Source organism: Dermacentor silvarum, chromosome 1, assembly GCF_013339745.2.
Source record: "Dermacentor silvarum isolate Dsil-2018 chromosome 1, BIME_Dsil_1.4, whole genome shotgun sequence".
Lineage (NCBI taxonomy): Eukaryota > Metazoa > Arthropoda > Arachnida > Ixodida > Ixodidae > Dermacentor > Dermacentor silvarum.
The window spans coordinates 377,989,031-378,015,254 of record NC_051154.1 but is presented as its reverse complement, the minus strand read 5'-3'; the positions used below and the strand labels follow the sequence as shown (position 1 = coordinate 378,015,254).

The following is a 26,224-nucleotide window of genomic DNA, read 5'->3' as shown; positions in this document are numbered from 1 at the left end:
ACTCGACCTGAACACGGACTGCTTTCTCTCCTTGTTGCGAGTCATCGGAGGATTGCGCAAGCTCAACCTGGAAAGCATAAGGAGTAAGTGCAACCTTAGATGCCACGAACTGAGTCTAACGGCGATTTGGCGCAGTCAAGGTTGCGATGTGGTAGTTGCACTTGCGCTGACTTCGATGTACAATCTTCTAGAAAGCTTTTCTAGAACGCTGTACTTCGAAAAAATAAAGAAAAAAAAAACGTAACACCGGTGGCACGGCAATCAGCGCCGAGTCGCAACTTCGTGCATACTTGATGCTGGGTTTGCATCTTGCGAGAAATTCTAATGTATGCGGTAGCGCAGGTGCGTGTGAATTTTTACCCTTGCCTGGTGATTCTCTCACGCACTTCATGCGTTAGTGTCAAATTGTGTTGTCGCACGATGTCACAGTGGATGTCTTCCTTAACAAAAAATGCTCGAGCTCTATTTGATGCATTGTCACGGCATTCACCAGAACAGTGGCTTGCCGTAGGTGCGGTAAGTGCGGTTTAACTAGACAAGGAAGAAGAATGAAAGCTGTCTCTGACTGAGCCTTGATAGGATGATGGGACATTTTGGAACCGCATACGGGTTCCACGTCTACAACGGTTCACACCGTCAGTTGTAGTCACTTCCATGCATGCCTAACGAGGCCAACTTCCGTAGTACCCATGAGTATGTAACCGAGAACAGTGCCTGATAGCTCCTGATTGACACAGGAACTGCCGGTATTTCTTGAGAGACTGCAATGCAGATAATTTTTTTACAGCAATGCAATATTTGCAGCGCCAAATATCAGTACCTAAATATGTAATAATCAGAGATTAGCGTTTTAATTAGGTATCTTAAAATTAAAATTTCGTGTAATCAGATCATATTCTTGCTACAATTACGAGACTGATACCGGTCAGTTGTCTAGGCATGACCACTTATTAGAAATTTTGAGATTACCAACAGTTACAAAATATTTGTTATTTATGGATACTATGCCTTGGACACGAAAAAGAGACATGAAAAAAAAAGATATACTGACAAAAGTCTGACAGTGAGTGAGTCATTTATTTGGATGAAGTTTAATATGTTGGCAATTATTGCGTTGCTGGCTTTTTCATAAACAACAAATGCTTCAATGATAAATGCATGATAACGTGAGATGATATGAAAAATTTTCTAGTAATAAAGCACATTTCGCTAACGAGCCTACACAGTCAACATTAAAAAAAAAGGCAGGCACAATACGACACCTTCTGCAGTTTCTGCAACCAAACACATGCCAATCAGTTAAGTCAATCTTATAACACAAAATAAGTTAAAGGCACACACACACGAGGGCATGCTTTGTGTTAATACATCATACACAATATCACCATTAGTAAAGAAGGTTATTAACCATTTTAAAAGAGGACGCAGTAGTGAAAGGTTACCGCATGGCTGAAGCCATGGGGTAAAGCAACCAGACAGTAGCCTTCTGGCTGGAAATTGCAAACCTAGCTAAGGGACCAGATACAATCAAACAGCTTCGGCATGTAGATGGAAGGTGTGGTCTTTTGTATCTATCAAATTCTCGGGTACTTACTACTGTTCGAACATGTATAAAAAAAATAAAGTAATATTCCAGGAAGAATACAAAGCGACATTTCCTGCTCCATAAATGTCGACGACGCGCTGTGCCTTTGTTTTTGCAGCCAGTAACCGAATTAGAACATTCATCTGTAGTGTCTCATGTTGAGAGCACGCTCGACGCTCAAGCAACATGATTAAAGGATTCGGCGGCACTGACAAGTTTAGGTGGAGCCGAAACATTTCTGAATGTCCAGTGACCTTGGGGAATACATCGGGGGGCGCAGTGTATCTTGATACCCTATGCTTCAGCTGAATCACTTGGTTATCAGGTTGACTTTCACCACCTGATTCATCTCACGCGGAATGTGGGTATGGGGGGGGGGCTCCTGCTCGTCGGCAACGACCTGAACTTCTCCCACTTCTTGGCTCAACTTCTCCACAGGCGCATTTATAGTGGGGACTGCCGCCTTTTCTGTAGCCTGGAGATGTTAGTCACGTCGCAGGTTGATTTGCTATAATCTACATGAAAAATTAGGCGACGCACGAAGCGGACTGAAGCACAGAGCGCAAACCAGATTATGCACACTGGGTACATGGCCCGGGCCAGAAAAGCCTTCGCTGCGCGTTATACGCACGGGCGACGAATCTGTTGAAACACTTATTTCAAGTAGCGTCATCCGCGGAGCGGCTTGCGAATAAAGGGGGGGAAATGAGAGGAGTACCGTGCAGCCTGCGCAGGAGGGCAAGAATAAAGCTGAAGACGAGCTGAAAGGCTGCCTCTCTGTGCCAACAGCTTTGTCCAGCCCCAGCGACGAAGCCTGCTGTGTGCGTGCGTGCGTGCGTGCGTGCCTGCGTGCGTGTGTGTGTGTGTGTGTGTGTGTGTGTGTGTGTGTGTGTGTGTGTGTGTGTGTGTGTGTGTGTGTGTGTGTGTGTGTGTGTGTGTGTGTGTGTGTGTGTGTGTGTGTGTGTGTGTGTGTGTGTGTGTGTGTGTGTGTGTGTGTGTGTGTGTGTGTGTGTGTGTTCTCTTTTTTTTTTTTGGCGGGGGGGAGGGGGTTGTTTGGGGGTAGGCCCTTGCCTTTACAGCATCCAGGCACGAAGACCATGCCATAGCTCAAGGCGTCGGTCGCGGCGCAAATAACACTCTTAAGACCCAACGGGCCAGAGAAGTAGTGGTTGAAGAGGGAAATCTCATGTTACGTCACTTACAGTCTTCCTGGATGACTCTGATGTACGAACTAAGTGCGGCGTCCAGTAGGTCAATGGCTATTTTAAATGTTTAAAAATTTCCCCACAAAGTCGAATTTTGTGAGACCGATTTCGTTTGGCGAAACAAGGAAGAAGAAATTTAATGCGCCGCCTCAAGCACACAGCTGCCGCGTTGCGACAAAGTCTGGACAAACGCTCAGGCCCAACATCTGGGGAGTTTCGTAGGAAATGCCCTGGAATGATCGTGTAGTTATCACCGTACTGTGGCTTCAATTGATCCAAAGTGTCCTGTTTGGTTCGATAAACGTCTTCCGCGGCCTTTGCCATGTAAAGTGTAGTTGCATAAGGTTGCAAACTGACAAATCAGTGCGCCGACGCTTCGTACGGGGAATTACACCACCGTTTGCCATTGTCTGAGTGACAAACTTTCTGTTCCTTTTCTGAAAGAAAGAACGATTCAGACAAATAGCCAGGGACGGGTGGAGGGGGGAGGGCACTTAAAGAAGGGGAAGACACTTAAAGGAAGCTGTGGCCTTTCAGACGCACTTCTCATACGTAAAGCGTGGCGGTAGAGCAGCTACATTAAACCATGACGCACCACCATGCGGAAACGCGTATGGCCGTGTACATGACCGCTTACCGTCCGGCAAAACGGGAGCAAGTACAAAGCAGGAAATTGCCGTATTACAGTACGGCTCACACCGCACAAACGTGACACGGCTAAAACCCTCCTCAGTAGCGCCAGGGACACCTTTCCTGACACGCGCGAAAAAGCGCGTTCCGCACTTACGCTATACGTGGGCACACGAACGCTTTCGACGACTTATAAGTTGCGGGCAGCCAGTCCAGCCTGAGTGCGTATACGGCGTCGGTAGAGACTGCCTCGCACGCACTCCCGAACCATAGACCGGCAGCCGCCACTTCATACGATGCGACGGCTATGGTCTCAGATTGGTCACGTGACCTTCTTGCCACCTCGAATCAAGTGTGACCAACGGTTAAACACGTACAGCCCCAGTAGACGGAGACAGCGCAAGGAATGAGATAGGAAGGTGCGTTCCTTCGCTATGTCACCCTCTGCTCGCCCTGTACTTACTTGCAATCTCGCACCAACTACCCCAAAGAAATATCTTATTGGTATCGAGGTCAAGTGTGCTGTTTGTGTACATAGCTTAGTTCGTTGCTAACCTTCCATTCTGTGGTAAATATAGGTATTTTAAAGTAGTGATCTGTTCAGAGCGACAGTACCTCACGCTGCCTATAAAAGCGTATTATAGATGTAGCAACGCATCGAGCTACAATTCAGGTGGTTGTAACCGTTCACACCCAGCCCAAGTTCGTGAAACAGATTTCAACACCGCTATAATTTTACTCGGAAAATAGGCTGAAATGAACTGTACAAAGTCATTTAATGCGTTGCTTCCAAGTAGTATGACCAGGAGTAGTCATACAACCTCATGCCTGTCACCATTTTAAAATTTTAATTCATTCATTCATTCTTTTTTGGGTATCTAAAGAGGTCTGATTGTTCGTTAAAAATTACCGCAGGCTCTCCTGCAGATGGGAACATCGCACATGAAATCCTCGCAACTTTGTCTTATCGACACCAGTCTCACTGAGCCCGAGCTTTTCTTTTAGTCTGGATTTGCAGTTTCATTAAAACAACTTATCATTATAGATGCTTATATTTAGCAAGCACAACTTTATTTGCAAGTGCAAGCAATCTAACCTTCGATTCCTCTACCACCATTCGCGTGGAGAAGTTTCCTTGTATGGGGGAGCGGAGGGGGGGGGGGGGGGGAGCGGGGTGGAGGTTACGACTCACCTGAATTTTTTTCCGACCCCTACGTAATTTGATCTCTACTGCAGCGTCTGGAACACAGCGTTAACAGAGCCAGATCAGTGTTCGAAATCTTTTCAAAAAGTGTGCTGAGTATTCAGAAACGATTGGGAACCATTCGATTCGCGTTAGATTCTGTCAAAAAATAACAAAATAGATACTATTTTCGCACGTTTAGCAAGCAACTAATTATTTTCTTTTTTTTTTTGTACTTGAACAGTGATCAGCGTATACGGTATGTTTTACTCCGCGTGTCCTCATATAGGTAGTGGCACCTGCACATGCAGGTGCGAGGATCACAGGACGCTATCACCATACTGGACACCTTGTGGCTTTACTGGGATATGGAAGACCTTGCTGCGAGACTCGTGCCTCAGAGGTCGTACTGCTCGTGGAAGCTTCATATTGCTGCTGTTGTTTCATTGTAATTAATGGCAGGTGACCATGATCACTTATTGGACACGTTTTTGTGTCGAAAAAGCCCAACAAGTCCCTTTCTTAATGTCACCGTTTTGGTCTCCTTCCTCGATAATTGCGTGCAGACAAGCGGTAGGACATTAATGAGCTTCGAACAGCTGAAGGCACGTCGGCCTAACGGTACACTGCTTGCTGCTGCCCCAGGAGTTCGTGCGTGGAACACACCAACCTCCTATCGTTCGTCGCTCGCGCTTTTTTATTCACTGTGGCGTTGTGTTGAATTGCGGATTTTCCCTCTGAAATGGAATTTAATAATATGGCCAGGAAGATTATGTTAGTTGCTTCGAGTTTCAGATATCACGCCGCGAAATTCCTGCGAACCCTAATTCGTAGGTGGCTGAAACAAGCTTGCTCACTCACTCCCTTGAGAAAGCGCGGAGTCAACCGCTACCTCAGGCTTCGAGAAAAGCAGTAGCCCTTCCGGCCCTGCATAATCCTTCGTCTGCACGCGCACATCGTTGCATGTGAAACGTATGCACCGTCAAACACGGTCTGGCACTCTGGCAGCACCAGAGATCCACGCAGATGACAACTCGTCGCACTGCAGAAGCAGCAATGCTCGCGCTCATCGACGACACTGGACACATGATGTGGCATGTTCTTGAAGCTGAAGATAGGCGCACACGCGCCTGTTACACACCGAGCAGCAGTGGGGTAACCAGAGGGGCCACTACCAATCGGCCGATCTAGTTCACGTTCACGGAAAAGAGGGAAGGGTCTACCTGCTCCGAACTTGTGTCGCCTCATTGCCGGCGAACTTGTCCCATGACTTTCAATCTCACAGAATGCGTTCGGCCCGTCCCGTTTCCTCCTTTCCTATATTGCCCGCTTATCCCAAGGGCCGCTTATTCGCCCCGGCGGAGGGCGTACTTTTCCAGGGTGTTCTTCCGAACCCACTAGGCACGCACGATAGGCATACCAAGCACACCAGCCGAGCTCACTCACTACAACTTGTATGTGTGTGGGGGGTTTCGCCCTGACCTCGAGCCGATCGGCCCGCGTTCATTTATAGGCTGGTTTCTCCTGGCATATCGGGATAGCAAGAAGGAGTCGGGGGGGGGGGGGGGGGGGGGGCTAACGCATAAACAAACGAAAAACAATCCACCTGGGCAGATCGACATCTACGCGCACAAACGGGTCCGAGAGAAAAAGAATATACCAGAATAAAACTGGGTCGGGCGCCTCAAATCGTCGCGGCGCTTCTCTCCCACAATCCGTTTCTTTTTTTTTCTTTCCTCCCCTGGTAACATCCTGCGCCGGACTATGTATGCGGACGCATCGAGAATCTCTATATATAGCAGTCGGCGCGGTTATCTCTTCTAGTCGCTCAAGGGGGAGGGCACTTTCTCTTTTCTTGCACTGCTTCCCGTATAAGTGTCGCCGCAACCGGGCGCTGCAGCAGACGCGGTTCGACGTATTCGCATGGAGCAGCAACGGCTTTCTTCATCGAACTCGCTCGCAGACTCCCAGTGGCTTCCTCCAGATATTCTTTCGCCCAGAGACAGGGGGAGAGAGAGCGGTGCTTTGCCCTCTCTGGCTGCCCGAGAATATGAAAGCGAGGAAGTTGCTAGGAGGAACTCGCTCTTTCTCCCTACCGTTCCTTCCTTCCTTTTCGACGCGACGAGCTCAGCCCCCCTCCTCTGGCGTCCCCGCGCCTTCCTTCCTTCATACCTGCAGTACACGTGTGGGACGGTTTCGGTGCCGCTCGGCGCATGCCAGTGATTCAGTATGCGCGGTAAATGAAAGACGAAAAGAAAAGCAAGCTGGAGTGATGATCGTGAGCACGATAATAAACAAGTAAAAAGAAAGGCGATGAAAGGTGGTGCTGGAGTTCTTACTACTACCGGAAATATGCACTCGGCAGTGACCGCACAGCTGTCAGTTTCTTACTCCCCCCTTTGGTGCGCGCTGCAATCTAAAACGCGGTGTAACTCCTGCTGGACATTTGAGGAAGGAACGATGACATCCTGCTTGCAGCCGGATAGTTATTACTGCAACCTGAAGACGACGGAGCTTGGCTTCCTTTTTTGCGATCGTGCTGCTTGTAGGGCGCCCGCAACTCCGCTGATGTCGGCGTGACGTTCTGCGCATAATCATGTGACAGCACTTCGCGCAGGCGAAGCAAGAAGGAAAAGAACCTCTGCAGTGAAACTGCGCGGTTACTGTATAGTTTATTTTCTTAGTGTTAATAACGACGGGTTTTCCGGCTCGGACATTTGTAGGGCTCTGTGCATTAGGAGGGCGACGTTGTCAACGAACGCGTCCAGCATGGTAGTTTATATAAGGGAGGCCACAATGGTTGCCATACAGTAAAAAGTAATAATAGTAAAGTATAGAGAATTTCGAACGACTATCTTCTGAAGCAATCCGCAGGCGAGGTAAAATTCTGGTGAGGTAATTAGGCAATTTCCTTGGGGATTGCTTTCACCACTATGGCAGACATTCTAATTTTAGTCGATGCAGCAGTTACGCTATCATATCAACTAGAATAAGTTTTTTTTTCAACCGGGACTGCGAGATGGTCAGTCATAATGCAAGACTTCCCCGAGTCGGCAACCGCCTGGAAGTGGCAAGCTGTCGGTGTTCCTTGTGACTATCGCAACCTATACGCGAGGACAAGGGCGGTTGCCGAGTCGGGCAAAGGGCGGAGCTTGTTCCTCCGAATCACTTTCCGGAACGCTGGTTCCGGAAAGTGATTTCGCGGGGTACGGGTAAAAGAGAGGAAGAAAATTAAAATTCAAGGGGCACTTGGTTATCCATACGGTGGATGAGTGCGAAAGCATTGCGGCCACGTCATTAGAAGTGCGGCGACGTCTGCTGGCGCCACTGGTCAAGTCACGTGACTCGAGCGGCCGCGCCAGCAGAAGAGCCGCGAGGTGACCAACGTGTTCGTCACAAGGTGCGCACAATGCAAGGTCGTTGCTTCGATTCCCCACCAAAGGTCGAGGGGTCGACTCCCGCCAATGGTCGTAGATTCGGGTGCATTAATTAATGGTCCCTTAATTAACTTTGTCTTAATTAACACCAAAGGTAGTGGGTTCGACTCCCACCAAAGGCCGTGGGTTCGAGTGTACTAATTAACTGTACCTTAATTAAGTGTGCCTGAAAAAAGTTCGCCTTAACACCAAAGGTCGTTGGTTCGTAGCCTTTTCGGACCATGGCGTGGTCGCACCAATGTCGATTTTCCGCCTCATGAGGCACATAATGCTTTCGCATTAACGTAATAATTAAGCAGGATAGAGTGCGCTGAAAACGAATGAATGGGAGCCTGAATTCACAAAAACTTCTTACGCTAGAATTGTTCGATAGAAAGAATTTCAGCCAATCCGGATACCAGACAAATTATTATCTAAGGCGGCCGACCAATGGCAAACAGCACTTACGAAAGAAAAGCTTTGTGGATCTGGCCCGTGGTTTTTCGGGACGCCATAATAGTTTTCCCGTCGGCGGTCATACCCTGAATTTAAAACAAAATTGTATTTCTAACTTTCTTAAATTAGCCATGTAATAGCACAAATTATCCAAGTAATTAGCCTCAATTAGACATGTAATTACTACGGCTCGCGGTGCAACCCCCTCCCCCCGCTTTCCGTGACAATATCATCATCATCAGCCTATATTTTATCCCCACTGCAGGACAAAGGCCTCTCCCTGCGATCCCCAATTACCCCTGTCTTGCGCTAGCTGATAACAACTTGCCCCTGCAAATTTCCTAACTTCATCACCCCGCCTAGTTTCATCACCCCACCACTGCGCTTCCCTTTTCTTGGTATCCATTCTGTAACTCAAATGGTCCACCGGTTATCCATCCTACGCATTACGTGACCTGCCCAACTCCATTTTTTCTCTCTTAATGTCAATTAGAATATTGGCTATCCACGTTTGCTCTCTGATCCACACCACTCTCTTCCCGTCTCTTAACGTTAGGCCTAACATTTTTCTTTCCATCGCTCTTTGTGCGGTCCTTAACTTGTTTACGAGCTTCTTTGTTAACCATGACAATATATGGCAGCGCAAAATGAAGGTCCGCCATACCGCGCGATAAAGCAGTGCCCCTGCTGCTGCAGTGACTATATGCGTCCTATTTGGAAATGTGCAAGGCGGCAAAAGCAATAAGATCGTGGGAACAAGGTCGAACGACGGCAGCTTCGTCTTACGCCACAATTCTACGTCACACGGGGGTTGGACAGAGAGCAGCGCTTCGTGGGGCCGCCTGCGTACTAATCAGGTAAATTAAACGAATAATTTGCCGCCAGTTATTTTTTGTCTAACATGGTAACTTTGACATGCAGAAATACGTAACTAGACTTTCATGACGATTCCGTCCAGCTTTCTAAGAAAGACAACTCTCGTGTTTTGTGCGCTGAAGGCAATATACTATATACAAGAAGAAAGCAACGAAACGTACAAAAGCGCGAGTTCCTAAATCAGGGGAAACTGATAGATCAAATTGAGAGAACCGTTATCGGAAGAAACCACCATATTATCAAGCCGAAAGATGCAATTTTTTTTCATCTTCTTTCTCGTCCCGTTTTCATGCTTTTTTTATGATGCCCGCCACCAACTATAGCTCACCTTTGTATTCAACTTCTTACGTAACCTTTCAAAGCTTTGCATGCGGCTACAACGCGAGCGCGTGCGGCAATTCGACTGTACGGTAATTAGCGCACTGACGAGACCAGTAGTGTACGAGACTGTGCAGTGCTTCCACTGAGACAACGTATCGGTGCCAGATGGCCCTGACGCGCGCCCTCGCCCTCTCGGAACACCTTCGAGCGGAAACGATGCACGCACGCGACCCACGCTGAATCGAACCTTGACCGCTATCTCCGTGCTCGTCTGCGATTGACAGCAAAACGGGGAATGGGAAGGGACGCATCGGGAGGAAGCGGCTCGAGCAGCATCCGGTCCGATGTGGTTCAAGGGCGAGTGCGGCCTCCATTCGCCCGAGAACACGGGCTCACCGCTCTTCCCGTGCGGCCGGGTTACCTTAGAATCCCGCGTACATTGCGACGCTTAGATCTGATTAGCAGTGGGCGGAGAAAAGGGAGCGTTAGGCTGGAGCCGACGTTTCGAGTTGTCTTGGTCAGAGCGACAGATGCTTACCTTGGCAGCCGTTATATACGCAGCTCACTCTTGTCCCAAGGGTGAGGAGGATAAGCAAAAGCAAGGTAAAGGTGATGGAATTTGTTCCCTCACACTTACCCTTGTTCGCCCACCATTGATCAATTCAGGTCCGCATTTTCATTTCAACTGTTGTGTCTGTCTGTTATGTTTAACTCTGGATTTCGGGGTAGTGAAATATGATTCTCGCAATACATATTAGTATACGTACCGAATTTTTTAAGTGTTATTTTGGTGTGTGTCTTTATATGACAGAAAGCCTAGGATTTTTAGTCGCACTGATATGAGCATATATATATATATTTTTTTTCATTTGGAACCCAGAAATTATTTCACGTAATATATTCGGGATCTACAGCTTGTATGCGGAATTTTACGCTATATTCAGGACTGTAGCCCTTGCTGCTGCCGAGAGCCATAACGAAAGTCGAAAATATCTGTGTGCCGATGTCGCCTTCTCAATAAAGGTGACCGAAAGGATCTTCCTGCTCGGACGAATAATCAGACGATCCGTTTTTAGGAAAGAGCAGTTCGATTTGCACTTCGTCGTAGGGTCGAGCTTCTGCCTATGGTAATAGTTTGCGTTTCACACGCTCAACAGTGAATTGTAAGGCAGAGCGTGACTGATTCAGAGCGAGAATGTCAAACGGGTCCCATGACCGGTGCGATGAAATGTACAACACGACGGAATGTTAGTGCGAGACGGAATGCCCAATCGAGACGGAATGTCTAATTGAGAGGAATACCAATCGAGCCTGAATGTCCACTATTGGTTATTCCGTCTCGTTGGACATTCAGGTTGCAATCGAGCGTGCTTCGCCTTATATCACCATCTTTGATGTTGAGCTTCGCTGCAAGCGCTCGTTAGCGCACACGCACACATCACTGCAGAAGTGTTGTTATTTGAGCTCCACTATGACCTAAAGTCCCACGTAAGGCGGTGGAACGTGATTTCGCGTTCGTACCTATAGAACTATCAGCTCGCGCATGCAGTGAAAAATGAAAGCTTTATTTCTGTGTGCTACACACAAAGCAGCTACATGTACACGTAGTTTCACGTGCGGAGTAGAAGTATGCAGGCAAAGCTATAGAGTTCCGTGATTTCAGTTAAAACCGGTAGACGTTATTGACTGTTAACAACAGCCATTAGCTGCCGCAATCTCGAAGAAGGCGCCGAATCGCCGCCTTTTCTGAATATCTAATATGAGAAGCAGCACAATGGAATGTAGCCGAAGATATACCTGTTATGCTCCTCTAGCCAGCCGTCATGCGTTCATCCGCATTGTTCCTGTGGCTGAGTTTGTAGTGAGAACGGTTGCAAGGTTTCAACTATGGAAGCCTTGGAACATAATCCACTTTTGAACCGAAATTTTTTATTTGTAAAGGTGCTTAACGGAGTATATTTTCAGAGGGTATAGGCAAAGGTTAGGACGGCCTGCTTTCAGGTTTATCTTGTATCGTTGTGTCTTTTCATGGAGGGGGGGGGGGGGGGGCAGCGCTTCTCTATAAAGCGCAGTGTCACACCTCCTGAAGTGCACTTTTCAAAACATAGTCACAGCGTCTAGCGGAAGTGAAGTCATATAAACCCGTGTGACGTAAAGTACCACCCGAGCGGCTACTGCAGGGACAGCATAATGTAACAATTCAATTGTAATTATTTTCCTATTCGAGCTTCGTCAGTGATCGAAGCAGCGCTCTGACTGCGTTATCATGGGCATTGGCCGGTCATGAGTGGTGGATAATAAGGAAGGAATAGAAAAGAGCGGAAGGAATCTTTAGTTATATGCCGGCCCCGACCTTGTTAAATGATTCGGTGGACGTCATTTCACTGGTTCAATTACTTTTTCGTTGCATTGATGACTCATCCATGGGTCAAACACAGTGTCCTGCGTCACTGGCTGTGTCACGACGTTAATTCCGTGTATATGTTATACAGGGTGTTTCATTTTAGCTGCACCAAATTTTTAAAGATTGCCTGTGGCAGATAGCACAATTATAATCCTTGATCTAAACTATTCGATGAAGCGGCCATTACTTCCACGAGAAATCAAAACGCCTAATTGAATAATTAACATAATTACGCTAATGAACTTTTAAACTAATTGTTTTACGGCACATCTTTCAATCTACGAATTATAGCCGCCGAGTTCGCCAGGCGTATCCACTTGGAACTAATTCTCAGGACTAGAACAGTTTCGAGATATGAATTTTCAAAGTGTCCGACGAAATGCATGGGCGTTCCAGTTAACTTTTTGAGGGAAACGCTGTTTTATGCATTGAAGCACAAAGTTAACTGTAACGCCCATGCATTTCGCCGGACACCTTGAAAATTAATATCTCGAAACTGGTTCAGTCCTGCGAATTCGTTCTAAGTGGATACGCCTTGCGAACTCAGCGGCTATAATTCGTAGATTGAAAAATCTGCCGTAAAATAATTAGTTAAAAAGTTAATTACCGTAATTTTGTTAATTATTCAATTAAGTGTTTTGATTTTTTAGGGAAGTAATGGCCGCCTCATCGAGTAGTTTAGATCAACGATTATAATTGTGCTATCTGCCGGAGGCAATTTTTAAAAATTTGGTGCAGCTAAAATGAAACACCCTGTATAGTCTGAGCTTGGCTGGGGTGAACGAAGCATCCTATAAAAGGGGCGGACCGTCATTGCATTCTATACAGGGCCGCGCATCTCCTCATTCGTAACGCACATCCTTCTGACGTCATGCCCAATCAATGAGAAGAGAGGATGCTACATATTTACAGCGCTGAAAAAACAAAGGGGAAATAAAATAACAAGGAGAGGACGCGACGTTGTGTATGGTGCGTTCGTGTGTCGTGTTTTTCCGTTTTTTCAGTGCTCTAAATATGTCAAACTACTCGGACCAACCCGCCCGGCTTTCCGAATTGGAGAATACAAAGCCTAACAACTGGCCTATAGAAGCGGCGGGACGACGGGGTCATGTATTTAAGCCACAGACTGGTCTGTCAACAAATACAACGTGCTCAGCCGGCTGGGTTGGCAAGTATAGTTGCCGCATTGCGGAATGTGCGGCGCGCTCGTTTCTTTCTTCTTGCAGGGCGTCTTTTGGTTAACGCGGTGCTTGGTTCCGGAAACGCTGCACGCGTCTGTCCTCCACTGCCTCAGCCGAAGTGAACTGGTTCGTCCCCGTGAGCGCGCCGCCGCGCGTTTTTTTTTTTTTTTTTTCGGCAACACCGTTCTTGACAACTCGTGAAAGCTTAAATTACGGGCGCGCCTATTTCGGTGACCCATTGTGCACATATGTGGCGGTAAGGTGAACATACTCCTACGTGTTGTGACCACCTTCGCGTTCGGCACGGTCGTGGTCTGTGCCCGTCTGCGCTTAGTTTCACCCAATGACAAAGCTTTCCCCGCATAGAATTCCTTACTGGTCAATCCGGCGCACGGTGCGGTTGCGAACAAGCAAGCCAAACGAAAGTAAAAAAAAGAAAGATCCTACAAACGGAGCTCGCGAATTCGGTTTCGGAAATTTCTTTACGGTCAAACGATATATCCTCTGCAATTTCACGTAATTAAGAAAATAGAACGAGAGGGGAGTGGGAGCGAAAAAGATAGAAATGGGAGTCATGGTTTTGGTGAGTTGGTAATTCGTGTAGTTGTAAACCCTAGCTTGAACCAAGCGCTGAGAATAAAACACGTACACTTGTAGATAGCACTACCTTCAACTCAAGAGTTGTATGACGGGATACCACGCATTTCTTTCGTTAGTCGAAATGTACTTTTGAAACATCACCGGGAATATACTGTGCAATATATATCCTGCTCAGGTAGATTACCGAAAAGGGCGGCCATTAATTGCACGGCAAATGGTGATGTCTGCTAAATAGCAACGTTTCAGTAATTACCTTTCTCGGTTATTTGCTTAGAGCAGGTGCGTTAATTGCGGAATTGAAGCCGAGCAATAGTGAAGTTTTATCCATTTCGCAGAAATTCAATCTGGTGGTAAGCATCAATTTTGAAAAATGCGCCTTTAAAATTGGTGGCGAAATGCATTGATGTTCCTGCTATTGATTTTCCCAAAACCTCCCTCAAGCGATTCGCAAAGATATTAGCTGCAATGCAAACACATCTTTTTAGCATCATTTGGTTCTGCTAACTGGTGCTAGTCCCGGAATGTCTGCCCAGTGGATACTTCATTATCAGCTTCCATTCTGAATCACCAACATGTACCTTAGAGTGGGTTTTTACGAAGCTAAATAGTAAATATCTTTAATTATTACCTGATCAACGCAATTTTTACTATGCAGGCCATTTCTGTCTGTTCCAGAAGTCGACCTATGTCGCAAGAATCGAAAAAGAAGAAAGATACGTTCATGTTTTATTCTCTGTCAGCGTCTAGTTCGCGGTAATGTTTACTAGAAGATAGAAAGTTACAGAAATGGGCATAAAGTGATGCTGCAGTGCCGCATGTCAGGCACTATCGACCGAACAGAAAATTTTTTTTTTAATGCGTAAACATTTCCATGCTTACCTAACGAGAAAACCCGTCCGCGTGTCCGTCCCGTAAGACGATCGCTTTAATGATAGCGCCCGCAGCAGCGAGCGAATTCACCTACGTGCTGCCTCTGTCTTCAATGCGAACTTAGCGGCGAGAACACGGAGCACACGAGGCTGTCAGCAGTCGGCGCTCTCTGTCGCCATCGCAGATCGTTTTCGAGATACGGCCCTCGCCGCCACGCCAGATGCAGCCGCCTCCGGAGTGCGGTTGATCACGGTTCATAATGGTTCGACGCGGATGGATGAGGCCCTGAAAGAGCGATAACGGCTTATAATGATCGGAACGTCATCAGCGCACCTGGCGCCGCCACCGTTTCCTTGCCTCATCAATTCACTTGCACCGCCTCGTCAGCAGTTCGTGTCGCCGCAGAGCTGTCGTTTGTACTAGGCGGATCAAGTTTCATAACATTGATAATGACACCGGGCTGCATGGAGATGAGCAAGTGGAAAGCCATGCATGGACACTTTCTGTTCGCTGTTTTCATTGAATACCATGAAACCTTATTTCCTAATGCTAAATTTAAATCCTAAATTCTCACCTTCCTGTCCGCAGATATTATAGCCAGCCGTTGCATATCATTTTGCTTGTTAGCAAGCAACACTTGTAGTCCGCATACAACAAACATAAAACAAAAAGTAGAGCTGCTGCTCTACTATTGTGCCCGACTGTTTGTAGTAGAGATTAAACCCGATATTGGTTCCCTCTAGTGCCCTTTCCATCTTTACCATGTACATCATAAATAGCGGCGTGGTTAAAGGGCACCCCTGTCTCAGTCCCTTGGTGACATAAAGGTTCTCCTCGCTCCTTATCGCTTCCAATTCAACGCAAACTGTATTTTCTAGGCAAGTCTCCCTCAAAATATATATACAGTCGTTACCTAAGCCTTCGCCTTCGAGAATATTCCACAAAATGCTGCGGTCTACGATGATGATGATGATGATTTGTTGGCATCCCCTTTGAAACGGGGCGGCGACAAATAATCACCCAGTCACCTACGTTGTGTTGCTATTGCGCCACCCTATCGGCAGCAAGTATGTGTTACCACTCGCCCAATCTTAACATTAACGCCAAGCAGTCAAAATTAACCCGGACTTCTCCGCTGCAACGTCTCGTATAGCCTCTCTGTTGGTTTGGGATGCTAAACCATCTAAGTCAATAAAATGGTGTATGTTACCGCGCTTTATAGGAAAGGACCACCAACTCGCTACAATGTAGGTTATTGCCCTGGACTCGACTATTCGCGCTGTCGCCTAACATTGGAAGCCGCAACAGCGATAGTTTGCATCTGTGTGTCGCAGGCCGCTGGTGGTCGATTGATGTACGCATATGTGAGTGGACCGTCTGATGTCGTTGCAAAAGCATTGCAAGAAGTATGTTTCGATAATACAAAAAACCCGCCGCGGTGGCTCAGTCAGCTATGGCGTTGAGCTGCTGAGCACGAGATCGTGGGATCGAATCCCGGCCGCGGCGGCCGCATTTCGATGGAGGCGAAATGCAAAAACGCCCGTGTGCTTGCGTTGTAGTGCACGTTAAAGAACCCCAGGTGGTCAGAGTTAATCCGGAGCCCTCCACTACGGCGTGCCTCATAATCAGAACTGGTTTTGGCACGTAAAACCCCAGAAAGAAGAAGAAGAATACGAGAAAGACGAAGCGACATCCCCGTCATCGCTTGGTGTTACAGCTGAGCCCTTTTCTTTTTTCTGTGCGATAATGCTTTAAAGATACGATCAAGAATAATAACTTTTTGCTAGCGGCTGAGGAACTGGACCTGTATTCACACAAAAGGTTCTTATGCTAGCATTGTTATCACGACCAGATGCCAGCGAAACGCTTTTCTAAGCGTATAATTAACGAAGCAAGTCGGCCGATGGTGGACAGCACTTACGAACGACTACCTTTATGAACTGATTTTGCGACGTGTAGAGCTCCATAGACGCCAATAATACAGCCGTGTTTTTATTTTAGAAAGTACAGATTTTTTATTAAAAAAGTAATGAGCGCAGCGAACCTGGCGTTCTTGCAGATGTGTTCCTAGGCGAGGTGGACCTAATTTGCTGCTAATACCGTTAGCTTCAGAAAACTAATTAATACAAAATTCAATAATTATCTATAGTGCCTTGGTGGAAGTTGCCTAAATGGCAAATTTGAAGGCAGTGACAATTTTTTGCACACCCATGTTTTAAAATCTTGAAAACCGCACTTATTTCGAGATATTCATCATCAAATTCCAAAGCTCAATCGAGGGCAGTATCAAAACTGAGCACGTGCCGCTGCGCGTCAGACGACAACGCCCCGGAAGTGCGGGGCGAAGTTTGAATGATAGCATGTCGCGGCAAATCCTGACCCGACACGCAACCGCACATGGTTGCCAGGCACAGCGTGCCGTATCAGTAGCTGCCGCGATTGGCCGGGACGTTCGGTTTCAAACTTACTCGCGCTTGTCCTCACGGGGCGTTTCGGCCTGATAGCGGGGCCGCCTTTTCTGTGCTCCCGCGGTGCTCGGTTTTGACATGGCGTCGGATTTAGCGTTGAAATCACATGATAAATATCTCAAACTAGGTACGATTTTCAAGATTAAAAAATGAGGGTGCATTAAAAGGTGACTTCCTTCAAATTCTCCATCTAAACAAGCCCCTAAGGCACAAATAAAACCGATAATTAATGAAGTTTCGTCAATTAGTCTTCTGAAGCGCACGTTATTATCGGTAAAGTATGTCTACCGTGCCTCGGAACTCCTCTGCAAAACGCCACGTTCACTGCGCTTAAAGCCTTTTTATAAAAAAAGTCTCTATCGTCTAAAAAAATACCCTGTATGTATCACTATAAAAAAAGAAGAAAGGAACACTGGCAAAAAAAGCGAGCAAGATGAAGTGATAATGTATTGAGGAGCTATGGAATTTTTATTTATGAACATATGCGGGTGGAAGCAGTTTACCAACATGAGGGCGAAATTTGAGTACTTATATTCACCAACTTTACGCACACAACAATGTGTCAAATACAAGAATCAGTGGTTGGTACAAACTCGTTGAATGGTGACGAAATCTCAGTCAAGGCTAGCCTTCCGCTAACATTGTTAGCGTCTATAAAAATAAGCAGACACTTCACAGTAAGAGTGCATTGAGCAGTTTTACGTACAGAATTGATGTTTATCGTCCATTTGTTAGCTTCCGGAAGTGGGTATTTCTTGCTCGTGTTCGACATCGTGAAGGCTCTTGTGTGGTTCCAGGGGGAGTGATTAAAAACAACTGTGCACAGGATTCTTCTCTCAAATGCATCTACCTATTGATAAGAGCACTTCTCGCGATAAGGGAGACGTGCAGGTGTTTCCCGAGAAGTGACGGGCCAAATTATTTCTAAACATCGCCGTCCTCGTATGCACACTGCGGTCAGGAGATTTTATCAAATTAGGGCATGCCCTGCTTAAATAGTAAATTGAACGTGTAAGGGCCCTGGAAAGGAACGCCGTTCTCGCGCCCCGTTGTCGCTTTGCGATTCACTGCTTAACCTGTCCTTGAATATTATAATACCTTGCAAAACTTTTGAAAGTAACAAAAGAAATGCCATAGATATTTTTTAATATGGCGTTTTACGTGCCAAAACCACGATCTAATTATGAGGCACGCCGTAGTGGGAGACTCCGGAAATTTGGACCACCTGGGGTTCTTTAACGTGCACCTAAATCTAAGTACACGGGTGTTTTTGTAGATATTTTAGCATAAAGCTACTTCGAAATTTAATAGGAACACTACAATGCGCCAGAAACATAGAAATATGGAGATTGAATGTGGTTTTGTAGATGTATATACTGCACATAAATTTTTTTTTAATTATCCTTACAAATGTGAATATGTAATATGACTGGCTAGCAGCAAGCCAAGGTGGCGGAAACTCCCATAACGGTGTGTCCCTGCCCTCCCACCGCTTATTTTCCAACGGGCGGGATCGGGACACAAAGTAACATTATTTCCTCGCTTCAGCTCCACACCGTCTCTTTGTGCAAAAATGCGTACATCGTCAGCAGAAAAGGGGACAAAAGAAAACCCGATCGCAAAGGAATCGGTAAGACATCTTCACTGCTGTCAGAGCTGTAACCGGAGGAACAGTGTAGCCTAAAGTAGGGCATTAATACATGGCTTCAGGCGAGGTATGTGCGCCTTCGCTGAGCGTAGCTGTCGAAGACGGGCGAACTATGCAGTTGAGGTCAGTGACGCGGCGCAACACACTGTAGATGTAATCTTAGGGCGCGGGTTTCCAAATCGCACCAACTTGCCCAAGAAGAAGCTGTATTAACATTGTAGATGAAAGCGAAAAAAATGCCATCCACCCGACTGTAGCCCGAAGGTACAAAGCCTACGGGTTTCTCTGAAAAAAAGTTGTGCAGATTTTCTTTCTTTTCATCACCTGCGAAGTTTTCTTTCTGCGGAACTCGTACGGTTTCCCTTTGTAGGTTTCTTCTACAGTCGGGCGGATGACAATTGTTCCCTTTCATGAATTTTCCTCCACCTTGCCGCAGCTTCCGCAGAACAGATTTGCCAAGCACGTTGTAGAGTACAAAGCAGCGACTGTGCAGCTCTTCAGGCAGGTGCTGACAGCCAGCAGCAAGGGGGGCACTGCCAAGGCCCGTTTGGGAGTAGCCCCCGGCCGCACTCAAAACTGGTTGCCCGGCACGCATTGCCAGTGGAGTTTCCTCTGCGTACCGAGTTGCTCGGCGTGTCTGGAGCTGTGTCGGTTCATTGTTGTCGCGCGGAAACGCAGCCCCCAGCATTGTATGACTTATTCCCGTAATCAGCATGGAACGGCGTGGGTCACGTTTTACAAATTTTGAGGTTGCGCGTAGATTTAACGTACTTTGGTGACCTTACTGAAAGATAACGCGCAAACGCATGGCATACAGCGCAATACGGCTCCGATCACGAGCAGCTATGGCCAAAAGTGAAAGTAAAGCGAGGTAGCTGTGCAGTTCTTACGTCTGCTGGTATCCCCCGTTTCGCCAACGGTCCCGTCTAGCAGTTTTCTTTGCGAAATTTTCTTTGAACGGAGTCGACGCTTCACACCTGGCATCTCACTGCTGAAATGCCATGCTCAATAATATAAGATATGAATCGATGATACCGTTTACTCTGATAATTCTAGGAACGTCAGGAGGTAAGGTGAAGGGACCAATTTGTCTTACTTGTGTACATAGGCTGCAACAAAATCATAAACCACCTTAATCCAGCACCGGGTAGCAAGCCGGTTTTCCAAGTGGCTAGCCACCCTCTTTTAGCTCTCATATTGGTCTGCTCCATGAAGTGATACTGAAACTCGACAGCACAACGTAGTACGCTTCATTCTTGACGGACAACTTGGGAAATGTGCTTGCAGTGAGTGCCGCCAGCGGACAGAACGTAGCATCGCTCTTTCTGCTTACTTTCAAATCTGGCCGCAGTGCATTTTCAGTGGTACGGGATTTGGCTATCTGCCATAGACGCGCGTATTCCCTCTCATAGAAGTTCACTATAGCATGCGGGAACTTCATTCTATGTGTTGTGTTTAGCTTGTGCACACATCCATAGCATATGAGCGATGGTTTGGTTCAACGGTATAAAGCCGGTCCGTTGGCCTGCTGGACAGTCATGTTTCTCTTCAGATACAGCTGAAATGGTTAGTCTGGCGGCTTGCCTAACGTGCTACTCCTATAAATGCGATGACGCATGAAATGACACAAAGTACACTCGTACAACATACCGGGTGTTTCTGCGATGACTTTCAGTAATTTTTAAATATCATCTATCGCAGATAGCACAACTCTAGAGCTTGAACTGGTCTACTCGAAGACGCGTACTTTACTTGCACAAGAACTCGAAATGCCTAATCTAACAATTAAGAAAATTAACTAATTAAGTTTTTTAACTAATTACCTGACGTCACATACTGTCATTTACAAATTTTAGCTCGTAGACTGCAGGGCATGACTACTTGAGAGGAATTCTGTGGGTGACATCATTTTCGAGATATGCAGCATCAAACTTGCTGTAAAAATGCAGTCCACTTACTTTCTTAACAAAATGCCGTTTTGTGCATTGAAGCACAAAAGTAACTGGACCGCCAATGTATTTATTCGCAAACTTCGGGAATTAACATCTCAAAATTGGTGCCATCCGGAGAATTCGTTCCAAATGGACCTGCCTTGCGAACTCCCAGGCTACAATTTATAAATTGCAATATTGCTCTAAATTAATTAGTTTAATATAATTACTGAAAATTTGTTAACTATTACATTATGCATTTCGCCTTCTCACCCAGAGAATGTCCGCCTGTTTGGTCAATCCAGCTCAAGGAGGAGGATCAGAGAAAGAGAAGGCAGGGATGTTAACCAGAAATGTGTCTGGTTGGCTACCCTACTTTGGGGAACGGGAAAGAGGGAATAGAAAGATGGATCTATCTAATCCAGCTCAAAGATTATTATTGCGCTATCTGCCACAGATGATTTTTAAAAATTACTGAAAGTGTTCGCAGAAACACCCGGTATATGCAACAGAGCAAAAATACATTGGCCAGGAGTTACGCAAAACAGATTTCTTCACAGCATGCGCATGTAGTAGTGAGGAGAAGTGTACTGCAGCACGAACTTGACCGCGGTATATTACAGTATTAAGGGCATGGACACAAGTGAAACTCATTTTACTGCTCAGAAACGTCATTGTTTGTCTTCCTTTTGCCCCCTATTTTCCCTTCAGTAGTTTAGCTCGCCTTAGCCATGAAACTAAAGTGACCCATTGTTAACTTTAGAGTATACGTCTAAGGTATACCAAGAATTTCCGATTTTTTTGCCCAAACTATGGTTCGTATGCTTTTGTCCAAGGCCATGCAAACACGTTCTTTTAAAAGTAATCAGAGTTTCAGGCTCACACATGCAAATGTCCCACAAAAAAGCTGAAACGGCCTTCCTTCTGTAGTACCCGCTCGAAGCACTGCTCGATGGTCCGAATTCTAGTGCAAATAGTGGGTATACGCTGCGTGTATTCAATACAGACTGGAGAGGTACCCTGAAGGATGCAAATCGCCTACCAGAGGAGATTTAGCTAAGTATGTATTTCGCACGTATGGTAGAGCGGCAGTCCTCACCGTAAAGTTCGAATGAAATGTGATTTGTGTTTGCGGTATTACAAGGGCTTCAGTGAAGACGCGCCACATTGCGAATAGTTCCGTATTTAGGTTCCTATAGTCTAGATAGATGGCATATTTTTAGCGCCAAGTGATAGGACACGTAACAGCCGATCCGTCTCAGAGAGAACTACAGGGAGGCATGCTGAATAGCTTTTCTGTGTCGCTTCAGCAGCGCTGTCAGCGTGAACGTTGACCATAAGAACCCAATGGGAAGACTGCCCCCCCCCCCTCTCCCCGTCACTGCAGGGCAACACTGTATGCACCAAGCTGCCGGATAAGACAAGTGGATAGCTTGTTGTTTATCCGATTGTTGTCGTTTTGTTATCGTATCGTGCGCAGATATAGGTGGTCCTGGAAATTACCTGGCTACTTCAAAACGTAAATGAAAGACACACCCAGTGCGGCTACCTCCTTGGTAGCTGTAAAAATATTTTGGTTCAGCTTCGCTCAAACTATAATCATCATTGATGGAACGCACTCAGCTGCGCCAGATAAATGAGGTGTTAAAGCCGTCTGTGTAGGTGTGGCAGCGTTGCCTGCACAGCAGCAGGAGGTAAGTTGTAGGGTGTTCTAAATTTTTTGCAAGCCCTGGTGCTTCTACCTTTTGATGTCTTTTATTGGCTATCATGTGTGAAGGGGCGCTTATGCCGACGCACCAGAGTGGTCCTTGAAAAACTGCGTGACTGCGGGTCCTTTGGAAAGTTGTACCGCTTGTGTCTCGGCGTATCGTGTTATGTAGTCGGTGGCAGAAACGAAATACCTGCTGCCGTCGCGTGATGAAGGGAAAAGTCGCAGTAGGTCGATTTCATTTGTGTCCTGTGGTTCTATATTGTGGGGAAAGCTCGTTGGCTAGAAGGGGCGTGAATTGTCAGGCAATCACGACAACGTCGCACTTGGCGCTTGACAGAGATCATCATCATCATCGCTGTTTTTTGATTTAGCCCTTTAATACCTCTACCTGGGCTTTACATTACATAGAGACGAAGAGGGAGGAGAGATTTAACTGGAGCAGTATGGGGAGCAACAGTTCAGTATGAAATACAGACAACAAAAACATAACACAAAAATCAACTTCTCAAATCACGAATAATAAAAAACCGACAACATTTTCACAAAACCAAGTCACACGACGCAATAATTCTTCTTATGAATAGATGTGCATGAAAATGCATACTGAGGGCTAAGGGCAATTTACAGAGAAAAATGTTACCACTTTTACATTTTTACAGGAGAATGTGATGATGCAATTGTGTCAACTCAGAATTAGCATGCTTCTGAAGGCAGTACGTAGATGCGCTCCTGAGTTTTAATTTGAACAAATCACACCCAAATACAGCGAGTTTGGGCAAGCTGATGGATTCCTCTGAGGTGGTGTCAAGAAATTATTTGTTGAATTCTGCGGTTATATCGATACTACTTTAAACGCTCCCTAAACTAAGAAGACAACATGAAGAACAGGCACGTGAAGTAAATTCCGTTAATAAAGGAAAGTTGTAATATAATTTCTTGGGTAAGCAGAGTCCGGATAGTTGACTGGTCCCCTGGCATCTGTAGATTGAGAGGAGCCTTGATTCTTCTAATGATCGATTATTATCATAGATGTGATGAAACGCGCAGCACAATTTTTCATGGTTTCAAGCACATTGATCAGGTGGGTATAATGAGGGATTTAGGTAGACAATGCTTGTTCTAGAGTAGTGAGGACAAAGACTGCGTATGCTATTCTTGGACTGCATGAGGAGACAACGATAAATTTCTTCTGATTTAACCGGGTATTTTTATGTGCATCCGCTGCAAATTGTACGCAATATTCATCTTGAAAATGCAGTGCGCACACAAGAAACGAGGACAATAAGGCGAAGGTGACAGAGAGGCGCTGCAGGTGACAGACAGGTGTGCGCGCTGCCGTTTCAAGATGAATAGCTAACAACTCGCCCAACTTTCAGTGCTTGCACGCAATATGGTCAGACCAAGTCACTGTGCTAGAAATTAGGACGCGATGTAACCGTTTCAACATATGTTAAATCCCTCGAGCTTGAGGAGTAGTGTTAGGTAAAGTTAGTGCACTGGCAGGGAACGTGCATGACTTCGCATTAAGAAGCATTTTTCCGCTTCATCCATTGTAAGCACCAGTTTTCTATTAATAAGAGGGCACGTTGCAGTAGTCTGTTTCGTCATTAACAAGTATTCGGTGGTAGAGGGCGCAGTCGTCAGAGAGCATGCGAATAGATAATGAAGTCCCAGGTGATTTTATTTAAACTTTAAAAAATTTTAGGGCCCTCCGAAACCACTGAGGAACGATAGAGTTAACTTTAGTAGTAGCAGAGTGATATGCCCCGATAACTGTTCAACTTTGAGAGATGACATGTAAGAAATCACCTAATTCATGGCAGGAATTACGAGTAGAAGGCCAATTATGATACAGCAGAATCTAGCAGGAGTCGTTGGTGAGCACGCAATCAAGTGCTTTAGAAAAAAATTGTATAGGTAATATCAATATGAAACTATGAAACAATTAATCCACATTTATTTCAAAGTCAGTAATGAATTCAAAAAGCTGAATTTCGCAATAGAAACCAGGACGAAAGCAATGTTGATTTTTAAAGGACAAATAATTATTGAAGTAACGCATGAAATAAATTATTTGCTCGAGAAGCTTGCAGGCAATGTATGTTTGTGAGATGGAGAGAAATTGGACGGTTTAGAGTGATCACCTGATTTGAATGCATGGATTACCGTACAGCGATTTTACAATCACTAATTATGGTGCCTTCAGAAAGTGATTGAGCAAAAACAATGTGCAGTATGTTGATCGAAAATTACACTTGTAGATTTGAGTACTGTTGCAGTAAAGTTGTCTGCATGGTCCAAGGGCGATAGAGTAATTACCTAATAATCAAGTATTTACTTGAATAATAACGCTCAAAATTTCTTCAGATTTGAGAGTGATGGGTGGAATCTGAAAGATTTGTGCGTGTAGATAATAAAAGCATTTGAAGTGACTCCCAAGCGAAGACCCCTTCATGGTGATGAGTTCGTATGAATTTATCTCAGAGCAAGAGGAATGTCTGGGAGCAACAGTTACGGCAGTGTTACTAAACATTGAAAACTTATGCTTTTCTGTTACACGTGAAGGTCTTGTATGGGATGTCCGTGCAAAAAATAGACGAGGTTCTGATACGAGAATTCTAAGACATCTTATTTTTTAACACTTTTAGTATTTTACTTGCGTTCGACCGCCATTATTCAGGAAGATCGCTTTTACTTTCAAATTACCGAAATCTGCATTGGTTTAGCATTATGCTGCATATAACGGCCTTCCAAAAGAGACACTATAGCTGAACCCTCTCTTAGAAAAAAGTATCCGGATTAGCTTTAAAGGGTTACTGTTACTTCAACCAGCAATGCAGTCAGCTTGTGCACTGCCCAATATGCGTGCTATTTGGGCTGACCCACAGCAACAGTAACCACCTGTTCGTGCTTACGATCAAATGTGCGATTTCCATATGCCACGTGGACTTCACAGGCGTGATTGCGCACCGTATTCGTCTCAACGTTACCAATACAAAATACTTTCAAGAAATTGAGCTTTCAGGATCGCCACTGTGCCTTGCATACAATGTACTAGAGGGCATAGAGAACACTTATTCTGCAGTTGTAGCTTATCACTACCGGCAACCGTCTTAAGGCCCGCACTGAATCTACCTGAGAGATCGCACTTTGAACTCAAACATGCACTTCGGCCATAGACTTATGAGGCCCATGCGGTCTGTGTCACGTAGGCACGCATAGCTTTATTTTGTTCTGGGGGGGGGGGGGGGAGGATAGATAGCAATTATATGGACACTCCAGGCAAATTTCCGCCGTCGGCGTCGCGGTGATGTTCGGCATGCAGTCCAAGTGTGATAAGGTCGCGGCCGCGCACCGTATGCTGTAGGTGCGAGCGAAGACATGCAAGCGTGAGCCGAGAAGAATGGTGGCTTTTGGCGGCGGCGCCTTCTCGCACGCGCAAGGTGGGATGGCGAGGAGGGTGCGCGGCGACTTTTCGCGCGCGCAAGGGGGGGGGGGGGGAGGGTAGCGCGTGTCTCCGCTTCTACTCCGGCCGTCGCTGCGCATGGCGCGACTGAGTGCGGCGGCGCGTGTCCTATCTTTGAGGTAATCGCAGCGGGTTCGGAGGGTAACCGACCCAAGATAGCTGATGATTTCGTGTGCGTTGTGTTCTCGCGCGCCTATATAGTTCGCGTTCAAGCAGGAGGCTGCACGAAAGGGAATTCGCTCGTCGCATATACTAAACGAGTAGAATAGCGTA

The 26,224-nt window shown here is 46.1% G+C and overlaps 1 protein-coding gene across 1 annotated transcript in view; it reads left to right on the top strand.

Annotated features, from left to right (window-relative positions):
- The first annotated feature begins 6 nt into the window (after positions 1–6).
- The window catches only part of LOC119437481 (nose resistant to fluoxetine protein 6-like), a 54,216-nt gene continuing 27,998 nt past the window's right edge, over positions 7–26,224 (top strand). Inside the window, exon 1 of the mRNA XM_037704492.2 lies at positions 7–83. Within this exon, the coding sequence (XP_037560420.1) occupies position 83 (1 nt within the window). The 5' untranslated portion in view covers positions 7–82. The remainder of the gene's footprint in view (positions 84–26,224) is intronic.